General features: G+C 39.8%; 1 protein-coding gene across 1 annotated transcript in view; it reads right to left on the reverse strand.

The window, feature by feature from the left end:
• LOC118624998 (aldehyde oxidase 4-like) overlaps positions 1 to 15,595 on the reverse strand; it is a 70,809-nt gene that overhangs the window by 39,814 nt on the left and 15,400 nt on the right. The window contains exons 6-13 of the mRNA XM_036253335.1: positions 13,725 to 13,808; positions 13,078 to 13,158; positions 11,834 to 11,978; positions 11,065 to 11,157; positions 9,199 to 9,350; positions 7,704 to 7,797; positions 6,569 to 6,678; positions 4,000 to 4,184 (exon numbers count right to left, since the gene is read on the reverse strand). Of these exons, the coding sequence (XP_036109228.1) occupies positions 4,000 to 4,184; positions 6,569 to 6,678; positions 7,704 to 7,797; positions 9,199 to 9,350; positions 11,065 to 11,157; positions 11,834 to 11,978; positions 13,078 to 13,158; positions 13,725 to 13,808 (944 nt within the window). The remainder of the gene's footprint in view (positions 1 to 3,999; positions 4,185 to 6,568; positions 6,679 to 7,703; positions 7,798 to 9,198; positions 9,351 to 11,064; positions 11,158 to 11,833; positions 11,979 to 13,077; positions 13,159 to 13,724; positions 13,809 to 15,595) is intronic.

Genomic DNA, 15,595 nt, shown 5'->3' on the forward strand with positions numbered 1-15,595 from the left:
CTCCACACCCTCACCAGCACTTGTTTGAGGATTTGTTGATGGCAGCCATTCTGGCAGGTGTGAGGTGATACCTCATAGTCATTTGAATTTGCATCTCTCTGATGATTAGTGATGTTGAGCATTTTTCATATGTCTTTTGGCCATTTGTATGTTCTGTTTGGAGAGGTGTATATTTAGGTCATCTGCCCATTTTTAAATTGGATTCTTTACCTTCCTTTTGTTGAGTTGTATGAGCATACTATATATTTTGGAAATTAACCCCTTATCTGATGTGATGTATTACTGGCAATTATACTCCCATATGGTAGGTTCCCTTTCCATTTTGATGCTTGTTTCTTTTGATGTGCAGAAGCTATTTAGTTTGATGTAGTCCCATGTATTCCTTCTTTTCCTTTGTTTCTCTTGCCTTAGGCATTGTATCAGTGAAAATTCTGCTGCGTGTGATGTCTGAAATTTTGTTGCCTACATTTTCTTCTAGGATTTTATGAATTCACATGTCACATTTAAGTCTTTTATCCATTTTGAGTTTATTCTTGTGTATGGTATAAAGTTAGTGGTCTAGTTTCATTATTTTGCATGTAGCTGTCCAACTTTCCCAACACTATTTATTGAAGAGGCTGTCTTTACTCCATTGTGGTTTTGATTTGTACTTCCCTGATGATTAGTGATGTTAAGCACTTTTTCATGTGCCTGTTAGTCATCTGTATGTTTTCTTTGGAAAATGTCTATTTGGATCCTCTGCTGATTTATTTATTTATTTATATTTTATTTATTTTTATTTTTTAAAAATCTTTGTTGAATGTATTGCAGATGTTCCTCATTTTCCCCCCATTGATCCCCTCCTCTCCACTCCTACCCCCTTCCTGCCTTTTCCCACACTGTTGTCTGTGTCCATTGGTTATGCATATAAGTTCTTTGGTTTATTTCTTCCTACTCCCAAACCCCCCTTCCTTTTGAGGTTTATCAGTCTAGCAACCAATTTGTACTTCTTAATCCCTTCACCCTTTTCACCCATTCCCCCAACCCACCTCCCATATGGCAACCAACAAAATGTTCTCTGTATCTATGAAAATGTTTCTGTTCTGCCTGTTTATTTTGTTTGTAGATTCCATTGCCAATAGATATGTATTCATTATCATTTTGTTTGTTCATATATTTTATCTTTTTCTTCAAAAAGACCCTTTAACATTTCATATAATGACGGTTTAGTGGTGATAAACTCCTTTAGCTTTTTCTTGTCTGGGAAACTCTTTATATGGCCATCAATTCTAAATGACAGCTTTGCAGGATGGAGTAATCTTGGTTGTAGGTTCTTTCTTTTCATCACTCTGAGTATTTCTTGCCACTCCCTTCTGGCCTGCAAAGTTTCTTTTGAGAAATCAGCTGACAGTCTAATGGGAACGCCCTTGTAGGTAACTAACTGCTTTTCTCTTGCTGCTTTTAAGACTCTCTCTTTGTCTTGAACGTTTTGCATTTTGATGATGATGTGTCTTGGTGTGGGCCTCTTGGGGTTCATCTTGTTTGGGACTCTCTGTGCTTCCTGGACTTGTATGTCTGTTTCCTTCACCAAGTTAGGGAAGTTTTCTGCCATTATTGTTTAAATAGGTTTTCCATTTCTTGTTCTCTCTCTTCTCCTTCTGGCACCCCAAGATGGTGAATGTTGGCATGCTTGAAGTTGTCCCAGAGGCTCCTTACACTCTCCTCATTGTTTTGGATTCTTTTTTCTTTTTGCTGTTCTGATTGGGTGTTTTTTGCTTCCTTATATTCCAAATCAATGGTTTGCTTCTTGGCTTTACCTACTCTACTATTGAATCTGTGTAAATTATTCTTGATTTCAGTTAGTGCCTCCTTCATTTCTGACTGTGCATCCTTCATTTCTGACTGGTCCTTTTTTATGTTCTTCAGGCCCTTAGTAAGTTTGCTGAGGTTCTTCTCATTAAGTTCATTGAGTATCCTTATAAGCAGTATTTTGAACTCAGCATCTGTTAGGTTGCTTATCTTCATTTCACTTAGTTCTTTTCCTGGAGTTTTGTTCTGTTCTTTCATTTTGGACCTGTTTTTTTGTCTCCTTGTTTTGGCTGCCTCCCTGTGTTTGTTTCTATGTATTAATTAATGAGAGCTATGGGGCTAGCTGAGACCAGAAACTGCTTGTTTGAAAGAATTTAGGAAAACCTGAAGCAGGATCCAAGACAGGCCAATCCTATGGTTAAGCAACTGGCAACAGCTTGGATGGGCCTGAAAGTTGGGTGTGGCAGGGCCTCAGGGAATCTCCAGGGCGGGGCAACCAGTCAGGTGCTAGAGTCCCAGATATGGCAGCTGTCTGCTGCCCCAGGGAAGGGCTCACCAAAGGAACAAAGGTGTTGGACAGCATGTTAGTTTTTTTTTGTTCCAGAGAGAGCCCCCTCTCCAGCTTTCGCTCCAATGCCAAACAGCTCAGTTTTTTCCTATCTCTGGCGTCTTCTCAAGCTGCCTCCCTTTCAAGCTTAGAGGGAGTGAGTCCAATAAGTCTATGCACGGACCGTTTAAGAGGAGCTTCCTGGGGCTCCAGCTGCCTCAGCCTCCCTGAGCCTCAGTTCCCGGTGGTTTTTCCAGCAAGAAGTGATGGGGACTGCTCTCCTGGCACTGGAACCCTGAGCTGGGCTCCTGGTGTGGGAGGCGGACCCCCACAGTCCTCAGGGAGGACCTTTCCAGCTGAGGTGTCCTCCTGATTTTTATCCACCACACGTGGGTGTGGGACCAGTCCATCCACCTCCGCCCCTCCTACCAGTCTCCATGTGGCTGCTTCTTTAATTCCGTAGTTGTAGGACTTCCACTCAGCTTGATTGCAGGCAGTTTTGAATGATGGTTGTTCAATAGTTTAGTTGTAACTTTGATGTGGTTGTGGGAGGACGCGATATCACATTTACCTATGCTGCCATCTTGACCAGAAGTCCCTCCTCTGCTGATTTTTAATTGGATTGCCTGTTTTTATTATTATTTTTTAACTTCTTTTTTTTTTTTTTTTATCCTCACCCGAGGACCTTTTCCCATTTTTTTGCTCAGGTAGAGTGGGAGGGAGAGAGAGAGAGAGAGAGAAACATCGACGTGAAAGGAACACATCGAGTGGCTGCCACCCGCACGACCGACCAGGGCCGGGGACAAACTGCAACCGAGGTACGTGCCCTTAGCGGGAACCGAACCCGGGTCTCTCAGGACCACAGGTCGACGCTCTAACCGCTGAGCCAAACCGGCCAGGGCATTTTTTAACTTCTTGGATATTGAATATTGGTTTACCTCAAATAACTTGGGTAATAAAAAGTACTAAAATAAAAATTCCCAGAATATGAGACTTTGTCTTGTTCATTGTTGTATCTCCAGCAACTAGACCATGCCTGGCAAGCATACTATACAGGTAATGACTGGTAAATTACCAAATTATTGATTATAGTTCTAAAATTTTTCACAAATGAAAGTGTCTGTATAAATGCTTTGAAAGCATCAAGTTATTTTAGTAACAGAAAAAACTTGTATTAAGTTCTTATTATTGACAATAAATATGGTGGGTAGACAAAAATTATTGTAAAAACACTAGTTGGAAGAATTTAAAAAATTACTTTCCACATGCTAGAAGTAATGAGAATGACAAGAAGAAGACCATTTAACCTTTTGGAATATTTAATCTTCTTTATATGGTTTAAGAAAATTTTCAGATGTCTTAGGACACAGCATTGGAAATATTGACTTACTTTGCAGGTTAATTAAAAGTGAAAATGTGAAGGTTATATTTACTTATATTTGTGCACTAATCTTATTACAGAAACTGCAATAACAGAATTATTGTACCTTGAAATATGTTGGTTTTTGTGTGACTTCTATTTTCTTTATACTTTTTTCCAGTGCTTAAAAATTTTAAATGAATATATATATTTTATAATCAGAAAAATTCTTGAAGTACTATTTTCATTGAAATATTAAAATAGAAAGGCCTGAGTTTTATGTTCCAGATGAGCTATGACCTACCTCCCAATGAGCTGCTTGCAAGTTTGGTTTGCAGAGACCACAGTGGGGCCAACACTTCCATAGAATATTTTAAGGTCCTTGATTGTATCTGTGTTTTCTTCAAACTTCACACTCATCCCGGCATTGACGATGGCAAAGGCATTCTCCTGACGTTGGGCCACCCGCAGTCCTGACACAAAGTGCCACTGGCAATAGAAAAACACTCAAAAAGTTTAGTGCTTATCTCTACTGTGGAAGAAACAGAAACAACTTAGATGATTATTAATAATGAAAAGGATCCTGTGAATAGATTTAAATTCTCACTGTTATTAACTGTAGTGCTGATGGTACATGAGTACAGGCTTATGTGTTTTATATATATTAATATTTAATCCTCACTCCAACTCTACTCATTTCCAATTTACTGATGAGGAAACTGAGAGGTTAAATAACTTACACAAAGTCACACAGTAAGTGGCAGAGCTGGGTTCAAATCCAAGCAATCTGGCTTCAGAGTTGATGCTTATCTACTCTCAACTCCAAATCACCACACTTGGCCTCAGGCAAATGACTTAAATTGTTTGGGTCTTAACTGTCTTTAAAAGAAGGTTGGGTTTGATCAGATGGTGCCTCAGGGAATGAGGGGAAGATAAGGAGGCGGAGTGTGTCTCAGAGCAAACTACCAAGCTTTCACTTTTAACTAGTTTGGTGTTCTATGTGAATTTCATTTGAATAAAGAGTTCTACTGTTAAAAAGAAAAAGCTTGAAACTAATGCACCAAATGGTTTCCAAAGTGTTGTCCAGGTTTAAATTTGTTCTTTTAGGTGAAATCTTATTATTGGTGTTAAATACTGGAGGGACAAAATGGGGGAAAACCTCTTTGTGTGGCCAGTATCTTGGTGGGGGTGGGGGAGAGGTTAACCCTACTACCATGGACCCTGTCAAGGATGAAACATTTTTGGTACAGAAAGCAAAGGTGATCAAGAAGTGTTTGAGACACACATCACATTTCCTCTACTGTACTGGTTGGTGGGACTTTCCTCTCCATTCCTGCTGCCACCACCCTCATGACCTCCTGCCTGAATGATTGCATTAGACTCCTAACCTTTCAACCTACTCCAACCAATTTTTCCTCCATCTTTCCAGTGGATCAATATTCTTAAAATACCACTTTCATTAAGATTTTACCTTGCTTTAAAGTCTTTAGAGGTGGTTGTCTGCCAGAACATGTAGAGACTCCTTGATGAAGCAATAGATATGGAGCCCCAGCCTACCACCCAGCCTTGTTTCCTGGGGCTCCTCCAGCCACCTTGCCCTGCTGCCTGGCCTCCAAGCTGCCATTCACCCAACCCTAATCCTCATGCTCTTCTGCCTCCTGGAATGACCACCCGCTTCTCTCCACTGATCTATGCTTGATCCCAACTGTTTTCCTTCCCTTTTGAACAACACCAGGGGAGGGCTCTCCCCATCGCAGGACCCACTGTAGCTATTTGTCCACTCATTTCTCTCTAAGATGATTGGGTGTTTCCTATTTCAAGCCCTTCCTCTTAGGTTTAGAGACCTGGGAAGTTAGGACACTGTTTTATAAATTTGTGTATTGTCTTCTGGGATTAGCCCTGTGCCTGACTTGCAGAGTGGTAGGTAGTTAATAAACAAATACTTTTACTTAAAGTATTTGGTTAATAAATGTTGGTTCACTTGGAAGTATTTTAATGATAATAAACTTTCAGTTTAGCAGGAACTTATTGTAGATGATATTGACAATAGTTTGTCTCAATCTTGGTTAAGATGCATATTTATCTGAAACCCAAAATTCAGCTTCTCACATAAAAGGCTCTTCTTTTGCAGAGATAAGGCCCATAGAAAATCTTTAATTTATTTTAAAAACAAAAGAAAAAATACAGTAAAAATGACTATATAAAACCAGGTTATGTTCATTGTCCGATAGCCTGGTGACTGGCACCAGGCAACTTGCTCGACCATTACCACGCTTACCCAACCTTAACCCCTGTCCTGTTCCAGGAACTGTTTGCCCCGGGCTTATAGACCCACACCCTATAAATGTTGGTTCACTTGGAAGTATTTTAATGATAATAAACTTTCAGTTTAGCAGGAACTTATTGTAGATGATATTGCATCAGGCAGATATAAAAATCGCAGACCCCAGCATCGGCACGGCTTCTAGGACTCGACCCCCGGAGTCTGTGAACCCGCCCGGAGTGTACCCAATAAAGCCTGATCTGGTTATTCGGCTGTTTGGCTCTCTAGTCTCTTCTCATCTTTTTGGCGGCGCCCCGATTCCTTACATTCATCTTTATATTAATATGGCCATTGATTTTATTTTAATTTTATGGAGAAAGGGACCCATGAAGGCAAAAGTGCCTAAGGTCCACAAAAGTCTAATGTGGACCTGATATGAAAGCAAATGAAATGGCCATCTGAGAATCTGCCCCTTCCTAAGAGCAGCCCAATAGTCTCCCCGCAGCTGTTGGTTGGAAATGGAGATGGCACCATCCTTGGAAGCCTGTCTGTGGTTGCACAGGGTGAGCAGGGCTCCCTTGGGGCGGGCAGCTGGTCAGGGGGCCCTTACCTGAGTAGAGTGGGGAATATAAACAGATAACACAATCTCTTCTGATTTAAGGTTGGCTTCAGGTGATCTCTCAAGGAACTGGCCATCTAAGGGAATCTGCCGTTCTCCTTCTATTAGAGAAATGACCTTGATTAGAATGAACTTATCAAATTGGAGAATATCCAGCAAGGGGTAGATGTGATGTATCTGGTGAAGAGAGAGAGAGTGAAGGCTGGGAACCAGAAGATGTGGGTTCTAGTTCTAGGTTCCAAGCTGTGTCACCTTAGACAGGTCACAGAACCTTTGGGGCTTCCGGTTCCTCATCTGCAGAATGAAAGGGTTGGACCAGATAAGCTAAAAAGTCTTTTCTGGTTCGTAGAGCTCATTATACATCACTCACAAATGTTGGCCTTAAAGAACTTTAAAGATATATGGAAACAACCCAGTTTCACAAATAGGAAATGGGTAGAATGTATTTCACAAATGGGAAAACTGAGGTTCAGAGGCCGAGAGAGGTTAAATGATATGTCCAAAGTGGTAGAGGTGAGATACCTGATATATAGCTTTTTTTCTTTAAGCAATTTACTCTGCTCTCTTATTTGATCCACCATATTTTTAAATGTGATTTTAATCAAAGAAAGGGTGTCTTACAACAATAGCTCTATGAATAATATGCATTGTTTTTATTTCCTTGAGTTTAAAATATTTTCCCTTGGCAAGGATCAAGCTGTTAGGAATAGAGAAGCAATGGATAATATGCCCCACAAACTTGATTTTGTTTAAAGTGAAAAGTCCTATAAAAAAAATTCCACTTTTATGAAACTCTGCAATCAAATATGCCACAAAACTTTAAAACCACAGAGATACAGCTCATATATTTTTTGATAACTGCTTCTATACTGTGCGTGAATGTGGCCAAATAGTTAAGAAAAATTGTCTTGTGCAGTAATTTATCTGATCTATAAGATATAGAGCATTTGGAGAACAGAATAATTTATCTCAGTTTCATCCTGGTGTTTGAGGGAATGTAGATAGAGCCTATATATTTTTGGTAAGTCTAAGTTAGATATTCTTGGGTTCCTAGTTTATGGTTTATGGAAGGAGCTACCTGACAGTGGTAACTATAAAACGATATGCCAAAAAATTGGTCTCTTACCTTTAGATATCACATTGATGATGGCATTTCCTGCTGCTAAAATCGGATTTAGGTCAGAAAAATTCGGCCTGCTCACCACATGTCCTCCTAAAGTCTAAATAAAGATGACACTTTAAAAAAGCTACACTTAGTTATTTAACAAATAAGCATCATGTACACAGGGATCTTATGTAAGCTTTTAATTCTCTTCTCTGCTTCACAGAAAGATCTGGCAGAACTTTGGGGCAGCTAGATTCAGACAACACATGGGGCAAGATTCCTACCCCTGACTCCAGTTCAAACTCTTTGCTTGAGAAAATATTCCTTTCCCATGTGTAAAGAGGAGAAACATCTCTTTAAGAACTGACCCTAGAACGAGTGTTCAATAACACAGGGGAAGGTAGAGGCTGAGTAAACTCTAAAGAACCAGGATATGTGACATTCATTTTTAAAATGTTTGCTGAGCTGCTATGCAATAGAACTCTTCTCTCTTGCCCAAACTGTCAATAATGAGGACTTTTGAAAGGAGCTAAGAAGGTGAGATAATGAGAGGAAAACATGGTCCAGAAAAAGGGATAGTAGATGCCAAAGGTGAAAACATATGGTGGATTTTGAGAATCAACAGAAGTAGGATCAGAAACTATTAGGGAAAATGCGCTCTCCTCTGAATGGACAGTAGTTCGAACCAATTTCTCTTAAATCTTAAATAATAAGAAAACCTCAATAAGCTAGATAACTGGGGGACGTCCAAGAATTGACATCCGGGATACACATGTTTAGAAACTGACCTCACTGCTAAGTTCTAAGAAGAGAACCATCCATAAAAGAATATTTAGGAAATGTATGCTCTTATTTATTAAACCTTGGATAAGATGTATTTCATGGACTATTAGAACTGGGCAGGATCTTAGAGACACTTGGTTGAACTTTAATTTTTAATAATAGTGTTTTTTTAAAATGTATTTTATTTTACTTTTTTATTGATGTATTTTTTAGAGAGAGAGGAAGGGAGAGGAAGAGATAGAAGAAACATTGATGGGCTGCCTCCTGCATGCCCCCTAGTGGGGGTCAAGCCTGCAACCTAGGCATGTGCCCTGACCAGGAATCAAACCAGAGACCTTGTGGTACACCGGTTAATGCTCAACCACTGAGCCATATTGGCTGGGTGAAACTATATTTTTAAAATTAAGAAATAGTGACTTAAAGAGGTCAAGTGGCTTCTCCAGGATCACACCACCCATAGGTGACAGGCTGAGATTGGAATTTGGGTATCTTCAGATTCCAGAACCATAATCTTGTTATATGCTGTTTCTCTCTCTTAGTACACACTTACACACAATGTGACACCTCTCACTTTGGGCACACACACACACTCTCACACTCACACTGATGTTGTAGCTATTTATTCAACACTGACTTGTTGGGTTTCCTCTTCAGAGTAATGTTTGCTAAACTGAACAGAACTGTGTGATTGTGTATAACTATGGCTTAATTTATATAACACTAGAGACCGTACGGCCATATTTCTGATCTGGGTTCCGGCAAGTGTCCTCAGATGCTTCAGGAGGGCATAGTAGGTCTTAGTCTTCTCCTTTGGTTGCTTCGAAACAATGAAGTGTAAGGCATCATTCAACTGGGTGAGGCTGTAGCCTGCACCTATTGTCACCCCTGAAAATAAGATATTAGAATAAAACCTTAAAGTGAACTGTAAAAAACTGTAAAAAAAATGGGCTGCATGGAAGCAACCTTTCAAATATATCTTCTCTTTTTATATTAACTTAGAATGACAAAAACCAAAGATAAAGATTATTTCTAGCAATTTGCGTTATTCCCAGATATTAGGTACCAAATTCTTTTTCTGTCATGTATAGTCATATACTTTAGTATATATAAATCATGGATATCTGAAATTTATTAGTTAATTTTAGATTTAGTGTTTTCCTGAAAATATTGATCAAATATTAATATTTCAGCCAAGATTTTGTAAGACTTTTAGAAGATCAGTAAGCTTACGTGGCATCAACCTACAAATTCACACTGCCTGTTTGCCTCTTCCAGAGCCATCTCTTCCTGTTGTTTCTTTATCAGAACGAGAACAGACACCATCTGTGCCTGGGTCAGTTTCACTGCAGGTGCACGGACCGATTGCTTTGAGTAGTGATGTCATCTGGTTTATGAATTCTTAAGGAGGGCAATACTGCCCTCAAGGGGATAAAAAAAATCTTTTCCAGTTCATGTATAAAGCTCTGATTTACATACTGTACATAAATATATTGTCTATCTGTGGTTTTAAAATTTCATAGAGGGATGATTAGAGAACAAACTTCTGTTGCCCCTTAGAGAGGCAACAATAAAAGGATTGAGAAACATTGGTTTCAATTCTACAGGCTCTATGTCCCCAACCCCTGACCCCCTACCTAACCAAGTACCTCCACATCTTTTTTCCAACCCTATCCTGTACCAGCCTGGCTTCCTTCCTCCTGCTTCATCTCCTCCTGTGACTTCTACAGGTGAAAAAAAATTAATGGGCAGACTGACTTAAGATTAGAAGGTCGGAGAGGAAGCAGACCATTTTTTATTTGATTGCTGGAGAGAACCCTGTATTATGTAGCATTTTTAGCTCCTATAACCTATTATTCACTCAAATGTTGGGTTATGGTAGTGGGTGTTGGGATCTATTTCTCCGATAGCCTTCCTCAGTGCATTATGTAGAAGGAGTACTTGACGAAGAGGAAGAAGACACAGGATCTAGTCCTGACTTAACTGTGTAGCTGTCTGAAGGTGGGAAGTCACTTAAGCCCTTGGAGTTTATATCTTCATTAGGAGAATGGAGATGCCAAGGCTACCTGCTATGTGTACCTCCCAGGGTTGTGGTGAGGATCAAAAGAAACAAGAGATATGAAAGCACTTGGCAAATTGTGAAAAGAGTGTAAAATAAATAAGGTTGTTGTTCATGGTTAAACTTTCAAATTTTGTAGCTCAGATTGTGTGTGTGTGTGTGTGTGTGTGTGTGTGAATGTGTGTGGGTGTAGATGAGCCTTCAATAAATGTGTGAATTAGAAAGTAATGTCTGTCGAGACCCTTTCCTACCAGCCATTCTATGTTTTAAGTTTTCTTGTTCAGCCAATCTTTCCACACTTGGCTGAACTATGTGGCATCTTCCCACCAGATGGCTCCTACGACAATGTAGTACTCAGTGACACAGTTGATGGGTTAGTTTGAAAAAGCTCATAGAAAACACATAGTAGATACTCTATAAATATTTTTGAATGAATAAATGAGGTTAGGTATTCTCTGAAGTGCTCAAATCAGCCCCGTGTATATAATTAACAGCCCACCAACAGCCAATCATTACATCTTATTTGAAAAAGAAGGTGCATACCATCATCTGTGCTGTCCATAGAACACAGTTCTGGAAGCCCAAGTGGAGATATGAAAACTGGATAGAATTCATCTTTGAATTTAATGCTGGGTCCTTAAGGAGAAAAGCATTTAAAGCAATTAGAAACGGAAGTCAATGGATGCTAATAGAGGTTGCTTCCTGATAATCCAAAGTGAAAATTGTGACACAAATGACAGTTGCAAAAGAAAACAGCAAAGCATTTTTAGGCCAGGGGTATCCATGAATAAGAATGAATTGCAGCCCAGCTGGTGTGGCTCAGTGGATTGAGCATTGTCCCATGGACTGAAAGGTCCTGGTTTGATTCCCAATCAGGGCACATGCCCAGGTTGTGGGCTTGATCCCCAGTAGGGTGCGTACAGGAGGCAGCTGATTGATATTTCTCTCTCTCTCTCTTGCTTTGCCTCTCTCTAAAAAAATCAATAAAAACATATATATTTTTTTCTTTATTGATTTTGAGAGAGAGGAAGGGAGAGGGAGAGAGAGATAGAAACATCAATGAGAGAGAACATCGATTGGCCACATCCTGCATGCCCCCCGCCCCACCACTGGGGATTAGGCCCACAACTTGGGCATGTGTCCTGACCAGGAATCGAACTGGCGACCTCTTGGTGCATGGGTCAACGCTCAACCACTGAGCCACACCGGCTGTACTAAAAATATATTTTAAAAAAATGAATTGCATTCATGAAGTTTAAAATGAGACACAGGTGTTTGGGTTACCTAAAGAATATACTTTAAAATCACTCACCCACTGCAGTGTTCCCCATGACAAGGGGGGCTTTGGGGTAATTGGTTTTCAGCTCCAGAAGGTCGTTGAGAGTCACAGGAGTAATCCAGGTAGTCTTCTCCCCTTGGAACAGCAGCCTTTTCTTGTTTGGATCTTCTGCCATTCTCTGCAGAGAAGCAAAGCCAATAGACTTTCAAGTAAGGCTGTTGGACTACATACCATGAGTATATGCACTGCTCTGGGTGTCCAAAAGAACTGCTGGTCATTTTAGTTTTCTGAGGTGACCTAACTTCTAGGGAATAGGAAAGTGTGGCCTTGTTTGAAACTAGATTTTTAAGTTTTGTTTGGACACCATTGAATACACATCATAATAGGTGTCTGCTCATCAATTCCTGTGTACAGAGTAGAGCAAACTCTATATTTGTGAAGCAAGTGATGAAGAAGAGGTAGCATGATATAGTGAAAGTGTCTAAAGGGCCAGGCTTCTTGTTCTAATTCTGTCCCAAGAGTGAGTTAGAGGGTCCTCATCTTTGGGACGAGGATTTTGGGTAGGACAAAAATTGCTCATAGCAAAATTACCCTTGCAAAAGACCTCTAAAATCATCCATCAGGTATACTGTATGTGGATTTTATTACAACTCTGAAAATACACACACACGCACACACACACACACACACACACACACACACATATATGCATACATATAATCTTTAAATACTAGGTGTGTCCAAGTTCTCACACTCTGAGGGGTGTGCAGGACTGAGACCTTCTGAATAGCCCATAAAATCATATCCCTCATTTCATGCTCTCTCCAGCGCATAGTCATGGAATGGAATAATGAGATTATCACACTATTTATATTATTCTCTCTCTCCCAGTTGAGTTGAAATCACAGAGGTTAATTATAATAACATAATTCTATTATAATAAGTATCATTTGATTTTTACTTCACCAGTTTTTCAAAGTGCCTTAAACATTTCTCACAGTGTAGCTTTGTGACGCTGGTTAAGTCACCTACATGCTCTGAGCTTAGAATCTTCAACTGAGGGGATGAACCAAAGCATCTCTGAGGTCCTGGCAGCCCCGCCCTTCTAAGCTGTCCACTTCAGATTATTTGCAATGGTACTGAACAAGTTCCTAAGAATGGGTTATTGTATTGGGCAGTTTCAACTTTTAATGTCTAAAACCCAGTAATTCCACAGTGGAATACAAAAAAGCTTATACTATGTTATATTATGAAATAACAAAAGAAAAGAGTCTTACTATCAGTTCAGGAGGAAATATAGGTTCCTGGGATGGATCCAAGGGCTGGAATTCGTCTTCATTATACAGTTTGGTACATATCTTGACAAAACAAAATAAAATAGAACTGGAACTTCAGAGTTACTGAGAGATGACAGGAATCTCTAACTGCAGATGTCAGAGTTAGGGCCCATACCTCTGACACCTCAGACATAAAAGGTAGGTATTGGAGCCACGAGGTGTCCCTGAGTGGAACCCCTCCCACCTTCGGAGGACCATGATGGTTTCCCTGGCAGATGTACTAAACTCTGGACTGGCTCTTTTGGTGCCAGGAATTGGGTTTTAAACTTCTGTGTTGAGTTTCAGGTATTAACTGCAGATATTTATTTGCCATGAGCATAAAGATGTATCACTGCTTACGTTGCTTGATTGGGGGTTAAGGGGGTAGGTAAGCCCAGATAAGTCACTGAAAGTTGTAAGGGTTCTGAAGGAAAACAACCTTTTGTGGTGACTGGCCTCATGAAAGGCATGGGCTTGCTCATTTTGAGGACTTTTCAAGGTGGTTTATGCCCTGAATTTACTGAAAAGAATAGAAAACTTGAATAAATTAGGTTTCTGTGGCTACTTTTTCAGTCAATTCCAACTGTAGTGAAACACCAGATACTTACCCTCTCCTGTCTATTCACAAAAGACACTTTTTCTTGATCCATGCAACATTTTCCTGATCCTTTCATTTGACAAACAGTGGATTCCTTAGGAAGCAATGTAGTTTTAAACAAATTTATTGGTTGATTCTTTAAATACTAACCCAAGTACCTGGCAGTGCCCAGGCCCCACAGGAGGAGGTAGAGAACGTCCTTGCCCTCGAGGACTCTGTAAGGGGCTGGGCGGAGAGCAAGGTATTATATCACTGAACAGCTGGAGAAAATGGCAGAGAATGTGCACCAAGCTCACAATAGGGCCTTGTTAATGGTCTCACTCAAATCTCAGGGGAGAATGAAGAGAGAGGAATGTGTGGCCAGCAGCTAAGGCTTTCTACTAAAAATGAGGTCAATGGAGTGTAGTCAAAAGGTGGTAATTTAAAAACCAAAAAAAGATGGCTCTCCTTCATTGTAAGGATCATACAGTGTGTACCTTTAATAAAGCTTTGGGAAGACAAACTGCCTTTACGACTTTCTACACACATGTATAAAGAAACTGAAAACTTGAGTTTATTTGGATGTTATTGTAGCTATCCTGAATTATTGGGATAATTTAAGTCCCGAACGATTTTAATTTTCAGAATATTTCACGCAGCCTCAAAATGGTGTTTTGGGTCTCAACTCACTGGTCAGTTTCTGTAACTCTCAGATGAATCATTTCATTCTTGTCTGCCCATCTCAGGTACAGACACAGCTTAAGAGTCTGTGGTGCTCACAGACCAATAGTTTGACTTCATACATGGAAACAAGGAGACCTGGGTTCTAGTTCCTACTTTAACACATACTGGCTGGGTTGAGTTTGTTAAATTAGGAAAGTAAAATACTTCTTAACATGCTTGTTAGATTAAATATGGGATAGATACACACGGTATTTGACACTAGGAAGCGCTAAAGTGGTCGCTTATATTTTTACATGTAAGGTAATTTAGTTAAGAAGAGATTTGGATTTTGTTACAATGTTAAGCATAATAAAGAAACTAACTGTAAATGTCTGAATGTGGCAACCCAAGAGTGAGTGAGTCAAAAATACTTATCTGTACAGATTTTGTCTCCAGGAAAATAATTACATAGTATTAGGCTGAATCATATGAAGTTATTGTTTTCATGGGTCAGAAATGGTAGAGCCCGGCAGGTGTGGCTCAGTGGTTGAGCATTGACCCATTCACCAAGAGGTTGCTGGTTCAGTTCCAGGTCAGGGCACATGCCCAGGTTGTGGGCCCAATCCCCAGTGTGGGGCATGCAGGAGGAGGCCAATAGATGTTCTCTGTCATCGATGTTTCTACCTCTCTCTCCCTTTCCCTTCCTTTCTCTCTAAAAAATCAATAAAGAAAAAAGAAAGATGAGAATGCAGCTCTTAAAAAAAGAAGGTAGAATACTGGCAATTCATATGGTTCGACTTAAATAATATCTTACTCAGGATTTAAAATAAACTAGCCTATAGTTTGTGAAAGCATTTGAATTCTTCATTACTGGCCTAAAATAGTTTCTTTTTAAAAAACATTTAGAATTTGTGGATTTCTTTTTCACTGCATCTTTCGTCATCTGGAGGTTATGATCCTGCAATCTTATTCCTGAAAGTTATCTTTCCACGCAGGTGTAGGTCCTCATTTACTCATGCGTAGGCTGCTGCACTAGTCCATGCACTCATTTCCATCGTGTCTTTTCAGGCTTGTTCTTCCTAAGTCTCCTCTGTGTTTTCCCTTCCGGCTCATTAATTCTCTTTAATACACATTCTTTCAAAACTTCTATACATGGTATAGAGGATATATTGAGCTTTTAATAATCTTGCTTTTCAATTATGGTTTAATTGTTTCTCTGTCTGTATTTCATTTTCAGTA

The sequence above is a fragment of the Molossus molossus genome, unplaced genomic scaffold (assembly GCF_014108415.1).
Source record: "Molossus molossus isolate mMolMol1 unplaced genomic scaffold, mMolMol1.p scaffold_m16_p_11, whole genome shotgun sequence".
Lineage (NCBI taxonomy): Eukaryota > Metazoa > Chordata > Mammalia > Chiroptera > Molossidae > Molossus > Molossus molossus.